This window comes from Pleurodeles waltl, chromosome 2_2, assembly GCF_031143425.1.
Source record: "Pleurodeles waltl isolate 20211129_DDA chromosome 2_2, aPleWal1.hap1.20221129, whole genome shotgun sequence".
NCBI lineage: Eukaryota > Metazoa > Chordata > Amphibia > Caudata > Salamandridae > Pleurodeles > Pleurodeles waltl.
The window spans coordinates 392605057-392630238 of record NC_090439.1 but is presented as its reverse complement, the minus strand read 5'-3'; the positions used below and the strand labels follow the sequence as shown (position 1 = coordinate 392630238).

At 44.7% G+C, this 25182-nt stretch overlaps 1 protein-coding gene across 2 annotated transcripts in view; it reads right to left on the bottom strand.

The window, feature by feature from the left end:
* The window catches only part of RTTN (rotatin), a 978768-nt gene that overhangs the window by 470887 nt on the left and 482699 nt on the right, over nucleotides 1-25182 (bottom strand). For both annotated transcript variants that reach the window (XM_069219896.1, XM_069219897.1), the window contains exon 29: nucleotides 21539-21667. In XM_069219896.1, the coding sequence (XP_069075997.1) occupies nucleotides 21539-21667 (129 nt within the window). The remainder of the gene's footprint in view (nucleotides 1-21538; nucleotides 21668-25182) is intronic.

Sequence of the window (25182 nt, the reverse complement as noted above, 5' to 3'; positions counted from 1 at the left end):
AATGCTTTTAGGCTGGTAATAGTAGACAAATCGCTTCCATTTAGCCACATAACATTGTCTAGTTGTAGGTTTGCATGCTTCCTTTAGAATATCCATACATTTTGATGGAAGCTGCAAGTAGCCAAACTCTATGACTTCAGGAGCCAAATCGCTGGGTTGAGTATGCTGGGATTTGGATGTCTGATTTGACCTTTTCTTTGAGTCAACAGGTGTGGCCTGTTTGGTAGTTTGTGATGTGGTTCTACAAATAGGTCCAGTAGTATTGTATACAATGATTGACGTGCCCACATGGGAGCTATGATTATCATGGTGAGTGAGGTTTGTTTAATCTTTTTGATCAGAAATGGCATTAGTGGGAGAGGTGGAAAAGCGTAAGCAAATACCCCTGACCAATTCATCAGTAGAGCATATCGTAAATTATACGATAATTTATCTATTATCGTATCAACCTCTGGCCCAAATAAATATTGTTTATCGAAAGGCACATTTAATACAACTTGCTGTATTTTTGGCTTAAATCCTGAAGCTCTAAGCCATGCATGTCTCCTAATGATTATGCTGGTGTTGACTCCCCTTGCAGCTGTATCAGCTGCATCAGTAGCACATCTAATTCCGTTATTAGAAATTGCCTGACCTTCTGCGACTATTTGCTGCCCCCTTTTTGATGTTGCGATGGAAGATATTGTAACAAGTCTTCCATCTGGTCCCAATGAGCCCTATCACATCTTGCTAGGAATGCTTGTGAATTGTAATCCTCCAGTGGTTGGCAGCTTTAGTAGCCTCTCTTTTGCCTGTTTCATCAAATTTTCGACTTTCTTTGTCTAGAGAAGGAGCATCTCCTGTAGACTGCCTATTGGCTAGTTTTCGTGCTGCACTTACCACTATAGAGTCTGGTGGTATTTGTGCCCTAATAAAAACTGGATGAAAACACATTTTATTTAATTTCCAAACAAATATAAAATAAAATACAAAATAATTGTAATGGGAAGGTTGGGGTTTTTCTAAATTCAACTGAAGCCACACATTGTCCATACTATATTCTGTTTGATGCACCTGCACTTCTCCCACAAATCAATCTGAGGATACTAATTTAAGTTTTAGTCTTCAATTTCAAATTCTTTGACATTTACAGTACGTTTTAAAAATTTCCGTTTTACATTTAGCCACTTCTTTAATACACTTAATTAATCTGTTAATATTATTTATTATTCTAAGCAGTCAGACACCCTGAGGAGCGTTTGCGGATCCCCAGGCATCCCCAGACCACTGGTTGGGAATCACTGCTCTAGAGGTTTCTCGTACTTCAAACCGGACACAAGGTATAAAATTAGGATCTTCAGGCCCACTTTTTAGTTCACCTTTGACAGAGGACTCTCAGGAGGACTGCTGTGCAACCTGTGGCCTGCTGTGTACTTCAGAGAAATATCCTGCTGCACCAAGAGGACTGCTCTCCTGCTTGAAGCCTGCCCTGTGCCCTCAGTGGAGTGCTCTGCTGTTAGAGGCCTGCTTTTCTGCTTGAACCCAGGCTACCCGAGCGAATCCAAGGGCTAGTTGGCTGGCCTCCTGATCAGAACCTCCAGGACAGAAAATGCTCCAACCATCCTGAATCCACACCTGGACCCAGCCTGAGTGAATCCTGAACCTCCAAGTGGTGCCCCTCCAGCCCTGGACTCTTGGGACTTAGAAAATGTTCTGCCAAAAAGTGCTCTGAGAACCAATAGGAGAGCAGGACCTATCTGCACACCGATCCGACAAAGGTACATTGCCAGACATATTTCTCTGCAGCAGCACATCCTGGTCAGCAGCTCCTCGCAGAAGGGGTATCCTGCACTGTGGAGCCCTCATCCTCTACAGTCTGCAGCTTCGTCCTGCTAGAGATTTTCGACTTCCAAAAACTGCACTAAGTATGAACATAGAAAACTTCACCTCGACTTTGTCAAGCGGCTCGCCAGCACTAAGGCTTCCTTCTCGGACACTGCCGGCTGTCATGCCACACTGAACTTCACCCTCTCAGACATTTTTCTACCAAAATTCTTCCAAGTCCAAAGGTAAGGGGAGACTGGACTTAATCCACCTTGTGTATTTGAAGTGCTCCAACCCGGTTGGTCAATACTTTCAATTTTGCACCAATCTCTTGTAACTAGACGTCCACGGTTGGCACTTTGAACTTGTAGGTGTTATTTTTCATTTTAAACATTAAAACAAATCATGATTCAGATTCTACTGATTGGATTTTTGTTTATTGTCAAATTATTTAATAAATTATACTCTACTTTTCTAAATTAAAGTGGGATTTGTCTTGTGCTCAGTTTTCACTTTAATGCTGTTTAAGTAATGCATAAATACTTTACATATTGCTTCTAAGTGTAACCTGTCTGCTTTTGTGACAAGCTACCAGAGTTAAGCATAGGTTAATTGTGTGACTTTTAGTGGTTCATCTTGACAAGGATTGTAGCTGCTGCTTGAGAAGGGCTCTCACCCCTCTCAACCAATAACCCAAATTCTCACAAGTGCCAATTCTCTGGTAGCTGTATGTTTGTTCCAGTCAACTAATTGACCTGCAGGTTAAGAAAAGATAGACATTTCAGAAAGAGAGAAAGTTGTTCCATATTCTTTGAATAAGATTCCTTGACAGAAAATATATTTTCATTTTTATGACCATAATAGGTTCACTGTTTAGACATTACTTATGTTGGACATAGCTGAGAAACCACCTTAGTAGCTAAAAGATCCCTGGTAACAAAAACATTTAGTCATACACATAGCATAACCCCTCACATCCCTGCCCCACATCCACTGCACACCATGCAGTGTATACATATCACCACATACTTGTATTCATACCAGTTTTGAGTTTTAAGTTGCCTCTTTGTGAGGACTATTAGTCCAAGTGTACACTGCTTTAGGTAGACCATACATTAGCTAATTCCATATTTTCTATTATTTTTTCCCATGTTGCTCATGTTTATAACAAAGAAGCGGTGTGGTCTTAAACTGTTGGAATGTCTTCATCAGCATTAGACTTTAACAAGATTCCCCAGTGACACCTCCCTACTCTTGAACTTGCAGCTTTAAGGATTCTGTGGAGGATGCCATCATATGGGTATTGTTTAGTACCTCCAAGTGTTACTACGCTACGCAGTGCATTGTGGCATAGACTTTGGACATCATGCTGCTGCATCATCACAGTGACTCAGCTAACAAAGACAAGATAAATTATTATTTATATGTTTCTTTGCATGCCCGGAACCGAGATGAGTTCCCAGTACAGTTGTACTATCAACATGTATGTGTCTTGAATACAGAGTATGACTACCATTGCTGACCAGTGGAGACAAAGTTATAAAAAGTACTGACTACTGGGCTTTCCACTGGTATCATAATTGTCATTGTTCCTTGCTGTAAAACTACAAAAAGTAACCTTTGGTTGCACAGTGTGCACTGAACTGAGTTAATAATGAATTCTGAAAGAGATAAAGGTTACCACATTAGTCTCTGCTGAAAGTAGATAGAGTTCTAAATAGGGCCACTCTCAATGAGGGTTTTGCGGCCTTTAATACGTGTTGCCAATGTTTATACCTGTTTTTGTCCTTTCCAGTGATGCACTTTAGCTACATGTTTGAATACTTTCCTACTATTTTCATGTTTTTGATGAAAGTCCAACAAAAGTAATTCTCAATACATCCATTCTCTGACAAAGAATAATGTGCCCAAGTTAACTGATTCAGAGTAATTTTTCCAGTCATCATTTCAATACACTTTAGACCACAAGGAGGGATGATTAAATAAATGGCAAATTTACTATTACAATTGGCATGGTTCCTGTGCTCGTACATCGTGTTGATTTCTAATCTACTGATTTGGTGGTGCTAGTTAACTTAAAGATCACAAAATGGTACCTGACTAATGTCCTCTGACTACTGGGAGTGACCATTATGCCCTTTGTGTCTTCAGAGCAATCTTTGGTCAGGTCTAGAGCGTACCGGAGTCTCTCAAGGTCCGGCTTCCTTAAAGGAAATTCAGTGATTTCTAATATTGGTGTTCATTCACACAAAGGATTCTAGTGTTCATTTATACTGTTGTTTAGAATGTTAGTCATAGGATAGTAAGCTGAGTCAGCTGCCTCACTGAGTATAATTTGAGCAGAGCCCCTCCATGATCCTTCCAGCTCATTTCCTCACATTTCTCAATATTCTTTTAAGATTGTTCCTTTCTCTCAAATTCTTTGTCAAGACGTTAGACTCTTCCAGAAATGAGTCTGCCTGAATTTCTCAATGTGGGTCATATTTCCAAAGGTCATGTTTGAGACTAGGCGTGGAACCACATACCTTTTTTTCTCCTTCAAAGTATTACATGACCAAATGCTGTAGCAAAGACATGCTTTGGTCATGTCAGAGAGGCGGTACTTGGTCTGCTGTAGCAACGCCTAGCTTTGTGCACCATTAAAACAATAGTACAATGACAAATGGGAGATAGGAAAGGTTTGAAAAATATAAGTAATACATATTGCTGCTGAGGAAACACGGTGCAGATTCTAAGACCCTGAAAAATTACCACCCAACATCCTTAATTCCATATTTAACAACAATTCTGAAAGCAAATATTGTCCTCCGAACTGTGCAGCCACCTGGAAGTAACTAATTCTTTAGATTCACTTCAGCTGGATCTTGCCGGAGGACAGCACTAGGTTATTGAAGTTTCTAGCTACTGATGAGCTCAGACTGGGGAAAGCGGCCAGATTACAACTCTAGTCCTCATAGACCTGTCGCCACCTTTGATGCAGTAGAGTATGCAGTTTTGGCCACCCGATGAAGTCGGCAGGGATTGGGGGTGAAAGAGCAACCTTGAAATGGCAGACATACTGTATATCGGGCTCTAACCAAGCAGTCCAGCTTGGCCCTTCCACCTCAGCAACATCACTAATGTGGGGTTTCCCAGGGTTCATTCCTGTCACCACACTTGTTTAATGTGTATATCAGGCCTCTCAAAGGACTTATCTGTAAAATGCTGCAGTTTATTTAACTATGCGGATGACTGGGACATGGCCTATGTGGCATGATGGTGGCTGCAATTTTGTAGGCTCAGTCTGCCTGTCCCGATATCCTCTATCCCTCCTGCCCCCATGGGCCCATCCACTGAAGATAATTTGTCAAGTGTGTGGTCGTCACAAAGTGGATTCGAGCTAGACATTTTTCACCAATCCTGGCTGTCGCAACACCGACTCGGAGCATCTGTAGCCCAGGTGCGCAGCCTGCACCTGCAGAGTGACCATGGTTGGCCTGCCGTGAGGGTAAGTGCACAACTCCCCCTCCCTGGGCGCAAGTGGCGACTGGCATTGGTGAAGCAAGCGAAGGGGGGGAGACTATTTGACCTTCGGGGTGGCTGGGGACCCTCCGGGGGCCAGGACTACATATCGGAACATCGCCCTGGGCGAGGCCTCTAGTGGGGCCCCATGGGGATATAAGGCATTTGCCACTGTCCCTGCTGACAAACTGGGGGGCATGAACTGACATCACCTGCTGCAGCCCACTCTTCCTCCTAATGTAATGTGGGAGACCCCCCCCTTCAAGTTTGCGGAGATGCTCGTGCTGTGCTCTACAGGGGACATGAGCGGGCTCTGCTTCTAGTAAGTGACACGATCTATGCCACCTGTGGACACGGCGGTCTTCCGTGGGAATCTTTTGCTCACCATTGGAGGCTGCTCATGCTGCACTCACCTAGAGGTCTGGGGTGCAAGCAAGCCCTGCTCGCAGCTGCCACCACCCACTGCCCGAGGGGTGAATCCGCTGAGTTGCTCTCACTAGCCAATACCCACCATGGGGAAGGAAAGACTACAGAGGCGGATACAGCAGACCAAGATGGACAGGTTTACAGCTCCGGGATCAAGCGCAGGGTGTCACCGTCCACCACAGGAGAGCCAGGGATGTATGCTGGAGCCACAGAGTCTAACCAGTGCCCAATTATTAGCCACAATAGAGGCCTCAAGTGCGGTGGTCCAGACAAAAAAAGGCTGTTTTCCAGGATGTGGGCCTATTTTGTGCGGATCTTTGGAGTGGCAGAACGTGCCTTGTCTACTGAGCAAGTCTCCATATCACATGGGGAGATTGCTTCCTGCTGGCTGTGCTGGAGTCTTTATTAACATGAACAAGCACACTAAAGGCCATAGCTGAAGGTGCAGAGGGTCACTCACGTCTTTGCAGCCTCCGCTTCCCTGGTTTCTGGAAGGTGTGGAAGGTCAGGGCCCGGAACTTTTTCTTGAATGCTGGATGATGACGATGATTCCCTCGGTCCAATTGTCCACCTGCTTTGTGGTTGAGAGAGCTCACTGTGCTTTGGAGCCTAAGCCCCCTGTGGATGCCCCTCCACGTACAATCATAGCAAAAGTGCTTAAATTATAGAGACCAAAAAGCTATCTTACGAGTCATCTGCCAGGACAGAGACCCTAAATTTGAGAACCATGTGATCCATATCTTCCTTTACTATACCAGACAGACATTCGGGGGAGACAGACATTCGGGGGAGTTAAACAAAAGTTGAGAGCTATGGGACTCTGCTATATGCTGCTTTATCCAGGGAAATTAAAGGTATTACATAATGACCGTTCACATTTCTTCACCAGCCCTGAGGCGGTGTGGGACTGGCTGGCGGTCCATGTAAACAGTAGAATTACAGCTCCACCTTCCTGCAGATCTGACAAAAATACAGAGAGCTCCCGACACTCACAGCAATCAAGGAAACAGAGAAAATGTAGCAATGGGGCTCTTGAGTGAATGTCAAACACAATGACACACTAGATTTGGAACAGCAGAGATCGGAACGAGAAGCAGCAATGTCACTGGTGGAGGCTATGACAGCCTCCGGCTCGGAGTGCAGACGATGTGGGAGAAGATACACCAGACATAGGAGGGGTCCCATCCTGGTGGCGCCCCCGGCCATAACGGCTGCCCTCGAATAGGATTATACCATGGGGGAATTCCCCCTCCCCTGTCACAGAGTATACACTCAATAGCTCGAACGAGATGTGGGGAGGAAGATGTACCAGGGACAGACTATTGATCCCACAATGAGCTCTCAATGCTGACAGTTGGTGAAGAATGTGAGTGGAATGTTCCGAGTCAAATGAGGCCAACTGGACCCATGCCTTAATCCCACTTTTCTTCGTATCTTTTGCTTACTTAATGCATTGTTTTTTCTTGCACTATATACAGGAGTGGTGTGTGTGAGGGTTTGGCTGTGCTGTTTGTGTGAAGGTGTGTTTGGTGAGGGAGTGTGTATGGGGCTAACCTGGGTCCACCATCAATGGGTAACTGGGATAGGCGGGCTTCAGCTACCTATTCATTTCACTCTGGTTGGAAGTTAACTTAGGACTGTGAGTTGGTTGGGAGATAACACATTTATAGTGGAGTGAATCATTGTCTGGGTGGGTGTATGTAGCGGGATTAAAGTGATTAGGAAGGCACATGTTTTGAAGTGTTTACCTGGTGGGTGGGATGTGTTGTTTCTGTTTGAATGGTTTTTCTGTTGCAGCAGCGTTACGGCAGATGAAGGTGGGACAAAAGCATTGCTACACACTTTATAGTAGTGACTAGGAATGTGCGGGTATTTAACTCATATGTTAAACGAAACAGAGTTAACACATACCTCAGAAGGCAATGTATACAGATCCCTCTGCTGCAGGAAACCTACCTCTTGGAGAGCAAAGCACAGAAGGTGAGGAGGAAGTGGAGGGGGCAGTTTTACTCTGCTACATAATCTAACTATGCCTGTGATGTTTCTGTCGGGGTCGCACCTCAGGTCCATTTTCACATGCAAAGATTTAAGGCAGCTGTCAAGGGTAGATAGCTCTTATTTTGTGGCCTACGGGATGGTTGAAAAGTATGTATACTGAATGTGTACGCACCCAACACAAATGATGGGGCGTTCTGGCTTGATCTCAAATGAGAACTCCTCCCCTATCTTGGAAAGCCCCTACTCTGGGCTGGGGACTTTAAATGTGTACTGGATGATGGTTGGGACAGTCACCCTCCCAAGCTGGGTCTGAAACCCAATATGGTAGCTGCATTACGTGGGGTAATGGATCGGATGGGCTGTGTGTATCTTTGACGTGCCACTCACCCAGAAGTCAAGAAACACTCATGCTATGTCCTGACACACAACACATATAGTCACTAAGACAGATTTTTAACCAAAGTGGATATACCTGCAGAAGTAGTGCAGTCACAGATACTTGTTTGATTCCTGTCGGACCATGCACCACTGCTGCTGGGGTGGGGGATGGGCGGTACCCTTGTGGCTAATTCGCCTGGAGCCACTTACTGAATCTGTTTTGTGAGGAGCTCAGGTCGGTGACTGCTGGCTATTTTGATTCCAAATTGTCAACATCGACCCATAGGAGTATAGATTGGGATGTACTGAAGGTGGTGACGAGAGGGAAGTGCTTGTCACGTATCAGCAGCTCCAGGCATCAACTGGAGGCGCAACTGATTGAGAAGGAAAGACAGCTAAGAACCATCCAGCAGGACGCTTCCAGGGTGGGGGTCCAGCATGGGCCGTTATTGTCAGCCCAGAGATCGGTAGACGAAACCTGGGAGAGGCTGGACCACCTGGTTCAGTGTGACTATCATCAGTTATTACATTGTGAAGGAGATAAATCTGGATGCCTACTGGCGTGGTTGCTTAAGAGGGAGTGTCCGCCCACAGGATTCTTTCTTTGCTATGCCACGATAGCAGACTCGAGGGGGGTCACAGGCTGCAATTAATCTCTTTCTTCTGAACCACCTTGCATCAATTCATGGCGCATAGGGAGTTCTAGCAAGCCTTTTGCGCCTCGCAAACAGCGAGAAAGGCAGTTTACGAGGCGCAAAAGGCCAAACGCGATGTACAACCGCAAATTGCGAGTCTGTACCGGCTCGCAATTTGAGGCTGCGACTCGCAAATAGGAAGGGGTGTTCCCTTCCTATTTGCAACCGCATCGCCATGCAGAGTTGCTTTGGGACCGCGAATGCGGTCGCAAACCAACTCGCAGTTACCATCCACTTGAAGTGGATGCTAACTCATTCGCAAAAGGGAAGGGGTCCCCATGGGACCCCTTCCCTTTTGTAAATGCCATTGAAAATATTTTTTCAGAGCAGGCAGTGGTCCTATGGACCACTGCCTACTCTGAAAAAACCGAAACCAAATGGTTTCGGAATTTTTTATTTTTGCAGCTCGTTTTCCTTTAAGGAAAACGGGCTGCAAAAAGAAAGAAAAAAACTGCTTTATTCAAAAAGCAGTCACGGACATGGTGGTCTGCTGTCTCCAGCAGGCCACCATCCCTGTGAGTGCCTAGACTCACTATGGGGTCGCAAACTGAGACCCACCTCATTAATATTCGTGAGGTGGGTCTTTGCGACCCCATAGCGAGTCGCAGAAGGTTTCTGAGACACCTTTCTGCATGCACGTTTGCGAGTTGCAATTTGCGAGTCGCTATGACTCGCAAATTGCAAGTCGCAAATGAAAACTTACCTACATCTGGCCCTTAGAGTGGTAATGGCACACAACTTCCTAGATTCATTGCCGGTCCCTTGCCTCACAGTCAAACAGGCTGAGGTTCCCGAGACTGAGCTCGCGATGGAGAAGACGGATGCTGCAATCTAGGAGATGGCGCGTTGTAAGGTGCCGGGCCTGGATGGCTGCCAGTTGAGTACTAACAAACATATTCAGAGTTGCTCCTCCCCCACCAACGACAAACACTTCTGGATGCACAAGGGTGTGGGATACAGCCGCATACCTTGAGTGAAGCGCAGATAGTTATGCTCCCAAAGCCGGGTACAGAACCTTTGGATCCCAGCTCCTACACAGTCCCCTGTCCATGCTGGGAGTTGATGCCAAAATTCTTGCAAAAACTGTTGCTACAAGACTACGCAGCATGGTCACTCATTTAATACAGGACGACCAGTGTGGCTTTATGCCAGGGCGCGGGACTCACATAAGTCTGCAGCAGTTGTCACATGTCTACACTCTGTCGCTGACAGTGGGATAGCAGTGGCGTTAATTGCTTTAGATATCAAATAGGCATTTGATACTCTCGTTTGAGAGTATCTCTAGGAGGTTTTCCAGAGAATGGGGATGGGGCTGTTATTTCTGTCCTCAGTGAAAACGCTCTATACTAATCTGCTTCCAAGGGTTTGGACATCCCTGGTGGTATCAGACTGGTTTCCCATAGGGAGGGGCATTAGACAGTAACGCCCCTGTTGCCGCTTCTTTTCACTTCATCAATGGAGCCACTGGCAAAACATCCCTGCCACAACATGGGGGGGCATCACCCACGTTGTCTCACTATACGTAGATGACGTGCTGATGTACGTCAAATGCCCTGATCAGTCAGAATACTGCTGCACATCATGTCTGAATTTGGAGTTGCGTCAGGCCTTCAGATAAATAAACAAAAGACAATTCTGTTCCCGTTGGCTGCACTGGTGAGGGCACAATCAGAAGAGCTTCCCATGACTGAGCTATACTGGGAGAGGGGATCACTTTTGGTGTCTGGGGATCCAGATAGCAACTACCCAGATAGCCCGCTATAACGTTAACATGGGTGGATTCCTACGAGGACTGGAAGACTCAATCCGATTATGGACACGCCTACCTCTCTCAGTGACGTACAGGGTTGCGTTGAGCAAAATGCCTTTCCTGCTCCGTTGCCTCCATGTCCTGCAAAATGCTATGTACCAAATTCCACCATCTGCCTTCACCACACTCAACAAAATCATAGGGTCCCTAGTGTTGATGGGTAAACTCAGCAGAGTTAAGCTGGATCTACTGAAGTTGGACACTGGTCTGTGACTACTGGATCTTAGACTGTAGTACTTTGTGGGTCTTTTACAATATGCTGCTTAGTGGTATTTTGATGGCCCAAACATGGAAAACAATCTAAAGGGCACGAGGGACACGGAGGCAAACCTCCCACACGCCTTATTCTGGAGGCAAGTATCTCAAATGACCACCTCCTTATTGTAAAGTAAATGGTGGTGGCTTGGGAGCAGGTGGTGACGCAGGTGTTGCGTCGGGACTCCTATGCTAAACTCTTGCGCCTACATTGGCTGAAGCCTATATGAGAAATCCAATCGGTGATGGACCTGACAATTGTTTGCAAGCACTGCCAATACTGTTGATGACCTATACCTCAACAGCATCTTCCTTACGATGGCAGAGGCTCAAAATGTTTTTTTTTTACCTTCAATGGAGGTCAGTTCTTACAGTACACCAGCATATCCTGAACGATTAGACAGATCTTGCCGATCCGTTCCATGCTGAGCCGACGGAGTCTCATACTCTGCAGGTGATGCAGGCCTCTGGGTAATCCCGAGGTCTGGCCTCACACTTTTACAGAGCCTTTAAGGAGGATTGCAAACTGATATGTCAGCAGTCCAGACAGGTCAGGTGGGTGGGGGACACCAACGACCTCTTCCTCCCCCCCCGACACCACCCCCAATGGATTGTTCAACTTGTATTCATCACTGTTTCTCCTCACTGTGTCGTGGTTGAACATGGAACAGTCTTCTGCATTGTGCAGTGCTGCTTGTTTCTGCTTGTTTAGTTCCTTGTTCCTGTACTGTAAGGTTTTGCATCTGTAAACCACTGAAGGATGCACTCTGCACATGGCTACCCTGTGTGGCTCTATGATGTCCAGGCTATACTCAAGTGCCTTAACTTTGAACCAAATGCTAATAAAAGCATGTTTAAAAAACTATGCAGATGACTCACAACTCCTCTGTATGAATTGTTCAACAGCCAACCAAACAACAAGAATTCCAAAATATTATGAAATTAATTTGGAATTGGATGGGATGCAACCAATTAAAACTCAATGCTGACAAAAAGGGGTAGTGGTTCTAAACAATCTTATTGGTCTTTCGAAAAGCAACTACTGGCCTCCAAGATTAGGCAACCATCCACTACCTAAAATGTCAGCCAAGAGCCTAGGGATAATGGTAGATGGCAATTACACAATGAGGGACCAAGGTGGGAGCAGTGACCGCAAACTGTATATTCCTTTTGAAAACTACTAAAAACTGGCACCCATCTTGTCATTAGAGGCCATAAAAACGTTCATCATGGCACCGATACTGCAAGATTGGAAAATGCTAATTCAATTTACTTGGGCCTTCCGGCCACAACTGCACACAGGATACAAGTTATCCAAAATGAAGCAGCCAGAAAAATTTTAGAAACATCCAAGAAGTGCTCACTAAATCCCTTTCCTGTAGAAACTTCACTGGCTACCAGTTAGTGTGCCAGGCTCCACAGTTTCTGAATAAGAATATTAAGAAATATGTGCCAGTCTGTGCCCTAGGATCTGCTGGTTTAAATTATCTCAGTACCCTTAAATGCCTCCGGAAAATGCTTGGAGGCCTAGGTTTCTCTGTGCTTGCGCCAAAGCTGTGGAACACCTATCCAGAGCAGCTGCAATTAGAGACAGTTTCTAAGATTAAAAAATGATTTAAAAACTTGGCTTTTCAATCTAGCGTATGACGGAATCTAGACAGTACCTCAAAAGTCACTGGTTACCCTTTAACCACAGAGCCCCAATAAAAACTTGGACTCACATGTGCTTAAATAAGTTATCTTAACATAACAGCATAGTAGATGCATGGTAAAGATTCCTGTTAAACACAAAAAGCGAAAAATAAAATGATGCGCAGGAGTAGAAAATTAGGGCCTGATGTATCATCACTGCCCTTTGCGGTTCGGAAATAGCGATTTTTAAGAAATCGCTATTTCCGACTCGCAAAGTGCCATGTATCACATTTGCGATTCGGTAATAGCGATTTCTTAAAAATCGCAAATGCTATTACCGAATCGCAAATTGGGATACCGGCTCCATTCGCAGCTATGGGCCTGTTGGCCCATATCTGCGAATTTTTTGCATTTCCAAAATTGCGATTTCTGAACCAGAAATCGCAATTTTGGAAATGCAAAACCCCAGGGTGCTGGGGGCCTAAGACCCCCTCTGCTGCACCCCAATTTTTGGGGGGGGGACTTGTAAGGTGCAAACATGCCAAAAGGGCATGTGTGCTTTACATGTACAATTTAAAAATGCATTTTAAATCCATTTTTAAAATTTGCACCAGGTTACCACTTGGTTTCTTTTCATGGTATTTTGCATGTGCAAAATCCCATTCTGCCAAAAATCGCAATTTGCGATTTTTTGCTGCATCTCCTTGCGATGTGGATTTTGCGAATCGCAAATTGCGACTCGCAAAACCAGGTCGCAACGCAAAAAAAATAAATAAAAAAAAACGCAATTTTTGCGATTTCTTAATTTTGGTCTGCGAATGCCTTTCATGCATCACAGATCACTTTTTTGCACTCGCAAACGGCCGAATTTTGCGATTCGCACCGTTTGCGAGTGCAAAAAAGTTTCATACATCTGGCCCTTAGTTACTTAGTTACTTACCTGTAACTGTAGTTCTACAGTATTGGTGTCTTTCATAGATTCACATGCTTGAATCATTCTCCGTTGTCGATGTCACATGATACCATAATGGCAATGAACACTCACTTAAATTATCAAACTCCAGCCAATCGCCCCTCTAGAAGACTCCAAAGAGAGGCTCAGATTTTCTAAGCACAAGTCGGAATAATAATCCCGAGCTATAAGGGGAGCCTCTCAGGTGAAACTGGTGAGTCGCATATGAATCTATGAAAGATACAAATACTGGAGAACTACAGTTACAGTAAGTAACTTGTGTTCTTCTTGAGTATTAGATCAGTCAGTCACATGCTTGAATCAGAATAGCATGCAGTTACTGCATTTGTATACTTTTATAGCATGAGCACAAATAGCGGGTGGTGGATAACAAAATAGATAAAAATAGCTGGTATGTAATAAAATAAACATGTTACATATTTATAATTCAAATAAATACAGACACAAACCTATATAACCAAAAGAGGCTCACCTTATTGAAATAAGTGAGCTAGTATGCTCTGTCCAACAGCTGCATCGCAGCACTGCATCGATTCCAGGCAATAATGCTGTGTGAATGTATTCACGTTCTTCCAAGTCGTAGCACAACATATTTTCTCCCAAGAACAAAGCTGTTGATGTGGAAACTGCCCTAGTAGAGTGCGCCTTGGCCTTAGCTGTCAGTGGCTTGCCAGACTTTCAGTGGCAGAACTGCATTGCGGCTGACTTCCATCAAGCAATGGTTGCCTTTGTGACTGGAGTACCCTTAGCAGTGTGTCCATATGAGACACAGTTGGTCAGGCTTCCTGACTTGTTTTGTGCGATTTAAGTAGAGATTTAGGTATCTATATGTCCTGCATATGCAGAGACCTCTCTGCGGTTACTGACGGATTTGGAAAGAAAGTTTGTAATATGAAAATCAGAAGGGACAGTGAGAAAATTTTTTGGATTGGTTCTGACAATTACCAAATTGTCCGTAAAGCATAAGGAAGGTTCTTGAGTTGTAAAAGCCTGTATCTCGCTTACCCTCCTGGTTTAAGTCAATGCTAGTAGCAGTGTGCTCGTCTATGAGAGAAACTTGAGGTCTGCTCTGTGTATGGGTTCCAATTGACTATGAGTTGAGATAGAACTATGTTCATGTGCCAGTTCGGGGGAGGAGACCTGGAGGAAAGACTCTGAACAATCCTTTCATGAATTGTTAAATTATTCTGCTTGAGCACAAAGGGAGAGAACGTGCTGAGCGTCTATATCTTGATAGTGCAGCAAGATGCACCTTAATAGGCACATGCACCAGTCCTGTCTGAGCTAACAAGACACAATAGGGTAGTATTTGCTCAGGTGATGCTTGTAGAGGATGCAAGTTTGATTTCTGGTGCCACAGGTAGAAAAGTTTCCATTTGAGCCTGTATGTTTTTATTGTGGCACCCACCCTTGCCTTTGAGAGAATGTCCCTGCACACCAGAGGAATATTCAAATTCATGGAATTCGGGAGCTATGCACATAATGGAAAGAAGCTAGGTCGGGATGAAGCACCTGGCCTTGGCTCATTGTTAAGAATGTTTGGGATGCTTGCAGGCAAATGTGGTTGGATTACAATAGTAGGAGAAGCTCCGTGAACCAATGTTGCCTGGGCCACCTGGGGGATATCAGGATGATGCGGCACTGCTCCACTTTAATTTTGTTTTGGTATAAGCGGTATCGGGGGGGAAGCGTTTGAATAGATCCCCGACCATCTGATAGAAAAGCCATTCTCCAATGGTCCTGGATGAGGATGCTAACTTGCTTAGAACTGACATTATTTGTTCTTGCTGGTGGCAAAGAGATCCAATGCTGGTTTGCCCCAGAGAAAGAAGATCATGTTCAGTGCTAACTGATCCAGCTCCCATTTGTGGCAGGTGTTCTTGGTTCTGCTTTTGCTTGTCCTGGGAACACGTTCGACCTAAAGAGTTATCCTGTGTGTTCTCAGCCAGCTACAGATTTCTTGAGCTTCTTTGGAAAGCGTCAACAATCTTGTGGCCCTTTGTTTGTTTATGTAGTGCATGCTGGTGGTACTGTCTGTGAGAACTAAAAATGAGGACCCTGTTATCCTTGGCAGGATAGCTTGGAGACTCAAACAGATGGCTATGAGCTCTAGGCGATTGATGTGCATGTTCTTATGGGATGCTAGCCACCTTCCTTGAATTTGCAGGTCTTGCAGAAGACCATCCCCATCCTTCTAAGAAGGCATCCATAGTTATCACGAAGTTGGATATTTGAGGGAGGAATGTGAGGGCCTCTGACAGGTGAGCGGCCTGGGGCAGCCAGGTTAGTGCTTCCATCATACTAGGTCCTCGAACGATCCTTCTGTTTCAATCTATTGTTTCTGTAACTTCTTGTGAGGGTCTCTTCTTCAGGCATGCAAGAGAGACCAGATTGATTGCTGAGGACATCATGCCAATGAGAGACTTGAACAGATGCACTGAAACAGACTTTTTTCTCTCAAGAGTTTGAGACCTAATTCCTTGCACCCAGGAATATTATTCTCGTGGAAGAAAAAGTTGATGATTTTTTTTTTTTTTAATATAATCAACAGTGAGAACCAATTTGTGGAACAACACTAGGCAAGCTTCTGTGATCTTCAAAGCTTGAGAAGCTGACAGAGCTTTTATCAATCAGTCATCAAGGTAGGGGAACACCTGATGATCATCCTTCCTGAGAGAAGGTGCCACAGGGGCTAGGCATCTTGTAAAAAATGTAGGAAATTGACTTGACGCCAAATGTGAGGACTTTGAATTGATAATGGGTGAGGTCTGTAAGAGGCTGGCTCAGTTTATGGTGTACACCTTGGTGTGGCACCATATACTGAGTCCAGGCAACCCTTAGTGATAGTAAATAGGTGTTGAGATAGTAAAAGCTTTATAGGGGTAGCCGAGGCGAGCAGCTAACACTTATCCAGGAGGAATGTAAAGTACCTGCAATACCACAGTAGTAAGACAGTAACTGACAAGAAAGAGCCACACAAGTGTTGCAAAATGAAAAGATTCTTTATTACAGCACTACTACTAGATTAGCATTGGTATAGCCCCTTTTGGAGATATCCACACACAATATAAACCCAAAATAACTGTCAGAAATAGTATAAAAGGTACAGGGCCCTGGGGATAGAGGGGGTAATGGGGAGAGTTCCTGCAAGTCAGTAGTGGAAGAAGTCCAGCTGCAGGGTCCAAGAGCTGAAGAAGATCCAAGGGATCACCTACGAGCTGTCCCTCGACTGTCGCCGGATTGCATGAGGGTCAGTGAAAAGCCAGGTTACCAACAAGCACTGGCAAATGCAAGCAGGAGCTGACGATGTATGTGCAAAGCTTTTGAGAGCAGCAAGGTGCAGGGGAATCTACCTTTGAGGGGGGAAGGAGGAGGGAGGTGGGCCCTCAGCACACCTGAAGTATCTCCTGGAGGAACAGTCACCAAGCCTGGGCAAGAGCAACAGTCGCAGTGCATGGGTGTTCCAGTCCAGTGGAAGGAGCAGGGACTCACAGTTTTCCAAGTTGGTCAGAAGACAAGCAGGACTCAGAGGAGGCCACTGTGATGCAAAGCCTTCTGATATCTGTGGGACAGCAGACCCCCACCAGTCGGTCGACATTGTCTTGAGGTGCCTGCGGATGCAAGGGAGTGACTCCTTAACTCACAGGGAGATTATTCACGTTTGTAGGTGCAAACTGAGTCCTTGTGACCCTGGAGGATGCACAGCCTTGGATGTTGCAGAATTTTTGCAGGATCCGGTTAAACAATGTTGAAATGGAAGCCTTCCCACCAGAAACAGACATGTGTCAGTTTCAAAGCAGACCAGCTGCCGTTCCAGCGCCAGGAGCAGAAGATGTCTTGCAAAGAATTCCTTGTAGAGACTTGCTTGACAAATCTGAGGACCCACCCTCGGGGGAGCCCATAAGTATCCGTGAAAGGGTGTTGCTCACTCTCTGAAGTGACCCACCTATCAGAGGGGGTCAGGGACGTCATCTACCTGGTTAACTAGTGAGATACTCCCAGAGTCCTCAGCCCATTCTTGTTTTCAAGATGACAGAATCAAGTGGCCACCTGGGAGAGTTCTGTGCACCTCCCTAGGGGAGGAACTGGATAGGGGGTGGTCACTCCCCTGTTCTTTGTGCAGTTTCACACCAGCATGGAAACCAGGGGTTCCTGAACTGGTGCAAACCGGGTTATGCAAGAACTGCTCCAAATATGCCCTTCAAAGCAGTCTGGTGGCGCTCAGAGGCCACCCCACCCCAGCCCTTAGACACCTAATACACAGGGGGAGACAGTCACACCTCTCCCTTGAAGGAAATCCTTTGTTCTGCCTTCAGGCTCACCAGCAGGAGGGCAGAACAGTGTCTGGAGTTGGCAGCAACGTAGGCTGGAAGCCAGACCTCATAAGGCTGCACAGGCAGAACTGGGAGATCCTCTAAGGAACTCCCAAAGTACAGAGGACCATGCAACCAGCCCTAGAATCAATGTCGTTGCCTGATTCCAACATGTGTGATACCAAACCTGCATAGGTTCAGAGAAGCCATTATGTAGTTGGACCACTCATGTTGACCAGTGTTCACTGCATACCTTAAAGTGACTTTCCCGCACTTACAAAGCCCAGGAGTCTGGAGTTTGTAGGTGCACCCTGCTCATGCAAGGGTACCCTCACACTTAGGGACATGCACCCTGCTCTTGGACTGAAGGGCCTACCAGCGGGGTGACCTACAATGTTTAAGTACAGTGGCCAGGATTTAAAGCAAACCTTTTATCTGTGGTGAAAGGGTGAATGCATCATTTCACGCAGGCTGCAATGGCAGGCCTGCAGACAGTTTTATTGAGCTCTCATGGGTGGCACAATACGTTCTGCAGCCCATGGGGGACCTCTGGTGTACCAATGCCCTGGTTACCCAAGTACTGTATGCTAAGGACTTATATAGGTTCACCAGTATGCCAATTGTGGGTGTTACGTTTACCAGCAATCACATTTAGAGCAGAGAGCACAGACACTGGGGGTCCTGGTTAGAAGGATCCCAGTGACTACAGTCTTAACACACTGATATCAGGCAAAAGGTGGGGGTAACTAAAGATGGCTCTTTACTACACTGGCTACAGTGAAAAAAGAGGAATTTTCAATGTTTGGGGTGTATAGGGAAGTGGAAGTATGTATCCTGTAAATCCAGAGTTGTCATCTAGTCTCCATGGTTTAGGAGATGCAGGATGTCTGGAATGGTGGCCCTGTGAAAGGATTGCTTCCGTAAATACTTGTTCAATTTTCTGAGATCCAGAATGGGTCGCAATGCCCCTGTTTTCTTCTTGATTAGGAAAAAAAATGGAATAAAAACACATACCCTTCTGGGGATGGAGAACGTTTTCTATTGCTCCTTTGGTTAACTTGGGTAGTGCTTCCTTTCTGAGTAAGTGAAGGCGAGGTGGGTGTGCTCCCTTTACTGGAGTGTTTGGCGGCCTCTTGATAAATGCAAGGTTAAAACCATAGGTGACAAGATCTAATAAACATTTGACTGATGCTATTTGCCGCCATTGCTGGAGGTAGTTGGAAATCTTTGCACCCAGTGTCTCTGAAGTGTTGGGGGTAGTCCGCACCGGGGTGAGGTCACTGTATCCAGCTGGTACCCTCAGTTCTGGGGGGTTTGTTTCCTTCTCTGAGCTTGTTTATTGTGTGCCGCTCTGGTGGCTGGCAAGAGAGCTGTTATTGATAGGAGGACCTATATTTTTGTTGGAAAAGTTGGTACTGCTGAAAACACCGATATCCTCCTATGTATGATGAGAAACCTCTTTTGCGTGCTCCTCGAAAGGGCACTTTCCGATACCTCAGGGTGTCCAACGATTTATCAGACTCAGTGTCCATTTGGATGGCCAGTTGGGCGTCATCCACGTGGAGGGATGGGCCACGGTGTTCTGGGAGACAGAGGTGAAGCAGCAGGCTGTTCTCTTGGAGGTTCCATTCCGCGAACCTTTGTTGGTAGTGTTAACAATGCCTGGAGGCCTTGAAAGAGACTTATGTTCTTGAATCGTACCCTCACGAGAAAGGGATTCTCCATAATGCTGGTGATGCCCCCCACAATGCCCAGGTCTGTCCATATATTTTGTTTGATGTGGGTTGTAGCATTCTCTAATATTGTTCATACTCTTCCTCAATCTCTTCTTGGTATTTTACGTGGAGTTTGGATGGGCTATGTGCAGTCTCAAAGGGACCTTCATCCTCTGTTTTCTCCACAACTGGAAGATGGCTTGGGGGAAGAAGGGACAACTTGCTCGGTGAGGTATGCTCTTGCAAGAGGAACGTTTTTGGAACTTTCAGTTCTGTGACATTGTGGAAGCAACAAGCAACTGCTGGGGTTGCTGAGTGACTTTCAGCGTTGTCAGTGTAATTATAGTCTGCGGGGTCATCAATGGTACCATCGGGGGCGATAGCAATGGTGCAGTCATCCATGGAGTTATCCTCATCAACTGGATGGACAATTAGGCAGAGAAGGAAGATGCTGTTGATGTCGTCATCTACGTTGCTATCAACGTGACTGTGGTAACTGCTGACGATGCTGCTCTAAACAGGGAGGTAACCGCTGACAAGAGCTGCAAAGTGGTTTTAGGCTTCTTCGTCGATGGTTCTGATAAGGAACTTGGAGGACAAGCTCTAATTTTGACAAATGGATTACTGGGCTCAGATCTGGAAGTCTCTGAAGAGACTTTTTCCTTTTTCTCCTTTTGTGAGACCCATTATGAGATTTTTATAGGGCCTTTCTGCCTTCCTCTGACGTCCCCTGATCATGGGATCTTTCCCTCCTATGAAAGCTCTTCTGAGATGTGGAAGAGGTGTCACTATCTTCCTCAGAAATAGAAGATCTATTAGACCTCCCTGTCTTTCAAGGTTTGAATATTGTTTTCTAGATTTTTTTATTGGTTATTTGTAAAAACGAAGTGTATATAAAACATAAGTTAATTCCCCCAACCAATTTTACATTGTTCAGCAAAAGAAGGTTATATACATGATCTGACAATTGTTATAACATGAATCAGTAAAACTAGAACAGATATCAAATTTTAAAAAAAACAGCTAAGCCAAGAGCCATTGATACAGACAACGCAATATTAAGAGTGGTATAATGTTTGTTATTAACTACAACAATACGTAGCTTTCAGCAATGATAGTCACATGTTGTGAAAGGGCAATTACTTTTGAACCAAATATACATGTGCAGTGGGTTATAATTTAATTTCAGGAAAAGTGCCTGCGATATGGAGTCCCATACCAACACCATGTCTGTTCTCCGAGGTCTTTACCTTGAACTTGATACGATTTGCTCACACTGTGTCTATTTAAAAAGCTCGGACTTGCATTTTCAAAAACTAGGAATATGAGCTACCATTGGGACAGTTGCTAGCACACATAATCAATGTTCAATAGAGTCAACGGTTCCCGGGGCTATCTTGATTTCGGACAATTATAATAAATTATGAAAATCCCATGATGGACAAATTTATGTAATTAAACTGTAAAGATAGCTTTTCTGCAGTGGTGACTAATGGTTTGACAGGAGGTCTTTCCTCAGTAAAGGTTGGTACTATGTACATGTTAATACATAATTTTCTATAGCCCACATTAGGTGTTTTTCTAAAGGTAACAGGGCATATTTTCTCTCACAAGAGCCTCCATAAATCACAAAACATCCTTCCTTCTTAACATACATTTTCAGAACAGCTAACAATATGCCTTGGTAAATGTGAAATTATGTTGATACTTTGCAAACAGATCAAGTTTCAGAGAGTTAACTCGGATGTCAGCGCCTAAGTCACTGTATGCATTATTTCACAGTATGCAGTTAAAACGTTGTTTACAAAATAAGAACTTTGCGACAATGCCACTGTTTAATTAGTGCATCATTATCATCTGCTAAATGTGTGTTCATTAACAATACTTTAATTGGAGGCCATCCTGAGTGACCCCAATTGTCATAATCAAATAAAATAGTAACAACTTTGAAAGTACAGTGACGAGCTCGATAACAAAAACATTACATTTCAGATCAGGTTCAGGTCACGAGACGTGAATATCAATGTCTACACCCTTACCGTGTTTTTCACCTGAGTCATCATCTCATGGGACAAGTGAAGCAGGCACAAAACTGTGCTTTTTGTGACACCTTTCCCCATATAGGATTGAGCATTTCCTCCCCATTCAACATAAAAAGACGATATCACCTGGAAAGAGAAAAAACAATTTCATGCTTAGCGTGGTTCAGCGATTTTCAGAAATAAGCCCAAAAGGCAACAAAGATAGAATTACAAGTAAGGGGTACTTCCAAATAAAGTTGTCTTCTTGTGGGAACTTTCCGTCTGTGCCGAGAGACAGCCATTTTGAGTATATACAGTGCAAGAACAAGAGGACAAAGATTGGTAAATTAAGTCTTAATGTACATGTTAGACTCTGGGTCTCTAGATGGCAGAGGTAAGCACCCTGTCCAAATACGGACCACAATCTTATTCAGGTTAAGTCAGATACGCACCCTAAATTAGCTTGTGCTCACCCTCTGGTAGCTTAACATGGAGCTGTCAGGTTTAACTTAAGAGGTAAAGTGTAAAGTGTCTGTGGCAAAACTTAGAACAGTAAAACTATGTGAAAACACCACTCAAAAATAATCCACACAAAGACAGACAAACAGATCTTAATTAAGTGAACAAAACAAGACTAAAACGACAAAAATCCAATAGCTATAAGTTAAGATATAATCTTTTCAAGAATATCTGCAATTCTAGTGCTTAGAAACGTAAAACACCAACCAGAGTTATCTGGTCATGCTAGACCAGGGTAAATTCAAAGTTTCAGCCAACCGCGATGGTGTGCTGGCCGGCTGCAGGGAGCAACCTTGTCCCGCTGAAACAGTACCTTGTGTAGAGGGGTGTGCCAACGTCAAGGCTCTGGTGCAAGGAACAGAGGAGAAAATGCGAAGGAGATGCCTCAGCTCCAATCTGCATAGTCAGAGGTAATGAGCAAAAGCTGATGGTAAATCGTCAATCCTGAGCCTCGCAATTGGTTATGCAAAGTCCTTGTCCTTAGAGGCGATGAGTGTGTCGAGGGGAGATGCAATGGTTCTGATCTGGGCAGTGACGGTGATGAGTAGATATTTGTAAAACACAGCTGCAGGACCCACATCCATGGTCCCAGGACTGAATTGGTACCTCTTGGCAGGGTAGGACTTAACTGGCAGAATCCAGAAGCTTTAGCGAAGATGAGTGAAGTTTGTGATGTCCCTGAGACTTCAGGACAGGAGGCAAGCTAGCATGCCCTTGGAGTCACTTTGGTTCTGGGGATGTAGAGATTCATATCTAGTTCTTCTTACTCCCAGGCAAGGAGGACAGCAAGCCAGGCACAGCAAAGCAGCAGTCCAGCAGAGTGGGAGTCCCTTCAATAGCACAGCAGTCCTTCTTGCAGAATGTCCTCAGGTCCAAAAGTGTACTGTTTTGTGGTTCAGTACTTATATCCAGCTGTGGCTTTGAAGTAGTGGGAGACTTCAAGGAGAGGCCTTTCAAATTGCCAAAGTCCCCCTTCCTTCCCTGGCTCCAGACACACTACAGGCGATTATGCAGCCCTTTGTGAGGGCTCAGGATCTAGCCTATTCAGTTGTAAGTTCCAGCTTCTCCTTCCCATCCTGCCCAGGATGACCTATGAAGATGTTAGTGGCCCGTCAGTATGTGGATGGTACATCAGGCAAACCTATGCTCCCCTTGTGTGTTACTGCCTAGAGGGAATGCACAAAGCCCAGCTGTCACCAACCCCCAGACTTGTATTCAGAGACAGGCAGAGGAAAAAAATGGTTAAAGAAAGAAAATGCCACCTTTCTAAACGTTGCATTTTCAGACTTGGAACTTAACATCCAACTTCTAAGTTGTGTTTCAATTGTAAGTCCAGACACACCAAACTCAAAATATCCATCTGGTCCCAATTGGGATTCACACATACAAAAGATAATAAGGCAACACAACAATTAGTGGCCGTAACTTTGAAGAAACAGACCTCCTCCATTGCCCAGTTGTTCACTCATCAATGACATATCATGGCAATGGTACAGCTATCCCACCATCTCCACCAGACAGAGGTCAAATTTCAAGCTTTGTGGAACCTACCCTTCACTATTTTACACTCCTCAAATTCACCTGTTTCAACCCGCCACAACTGAGAGCACTGCTACTCTTTGACTGACTATTCTCCACATCCCCACCATGGGAGTATTACTCCGACATGCCTATTGCCTCACAATCCAATGGTCCCTTCATTGTCGTTACCTTTCTCCTTACACCTGAGCTACTGATTCTCAAGGGCGATCTACAGATGGCATACCTTCTTTTGTTCATGTTCTCGATTATGTTGTTTATTCTAATCAAGAGCAGCGCTGTACATGCACCAAGGACAAACACCAATCTGTTAGTCCTTGGCAGTGTCAGCCATCAAGAACTGTGGAATTACTGTGAAAATATCATGTTGCTGGCTCTACCACTGGCCATGGCGTGTCTGTTCTCGGATGCTTCGCTTGTCTCACGTTCTACTAGAACGTCAATAAAAAGATCCTGGTTATAAAAAAAAAAGGTATAAGTCAAGCCCTAGGTTAACCTATAGGAGCGATAGCTGGTAACATTGGGTTATCCATAATTGGCATATTTAATTTATTTTTAAGTCCCTGGTAAAGTGCACTAAATGTGCCTAGGGCCTGTAAGTTAAATGCTGCTGGTGGGTCTGCTGCATTGATTGTGCCACCCACTTCAGTAGCCCTTCAAACATGACTCGGGCCTGCCATTGCAGAACCTGTGTGTACAGTTTTATACTGCCATGTCAATCCGGCAAGTCAACCCTCTTGCTAGGCCCAAGCCTTCCTTTTTAATACATATAAGTCGCCCCTAAACCAGGCTGTGGGCAGCCCCATGGACAGGGTGCAATTCATTTAAAAGTTGGACACGTACCTTTAAGTTTAGTGTGTCCAGGTAGTAAAACTTGTTTTTCACACTGCAAGCCCTTTTAGGGCGTTAGCACATGCACTTTAGTAATGGTCAGTGGTAAAGTGCCCAGAATCCTAAAGCCAGAAAAAAAATCACCAAAACAGAAGGTCAGAAGGCAAAAAATAGTTACGGCCAAGCCATGCCAAGGATGCCAGGTCCAACATTACATCATTCAAGAATGAAAATACACTTGATGTATTCTAATAATGTGGCTATTACAGAGGAGCAGCAGTGCCTAAGTGGTGAAGGCTGCCACTTCACTCCAAAGAAAATAATTTTGTTATCAAAAACAACACTGTACCTTCAGGACTAGTCTGCAGGACATCTGGCAAATTTGGCAAGTTATAGGATATCCTACAGCTTGCCAAATCTGGCACACATGTCAGTCGGTTTCATAGCTACAGAGGATTTCACTCAACTGTAAGTGGAATTTTCTATAGGAGATTTTTCTCCACATGTAACTCTAAAATTGTTGAGCTGATGGTCACTAAATTCTTATGACACAGCAGCCTTTTCACTCATTCAGTGCATTATCTTGTGTGGTAAAAACAGCCATTTTAGAAACACAAAGGTAAAATGTGAGCAACCAGTGGGCATGTCAAGTTATGTACATTTTTCAAATTGGTTGCAAAAGTCTGACTGAGCAGATATGCACAAAAGGATCTCAATGCGCTTGGACAACAACTTCTAAATCTTCACAAAATCTGGGAAGAAACACATGAAAC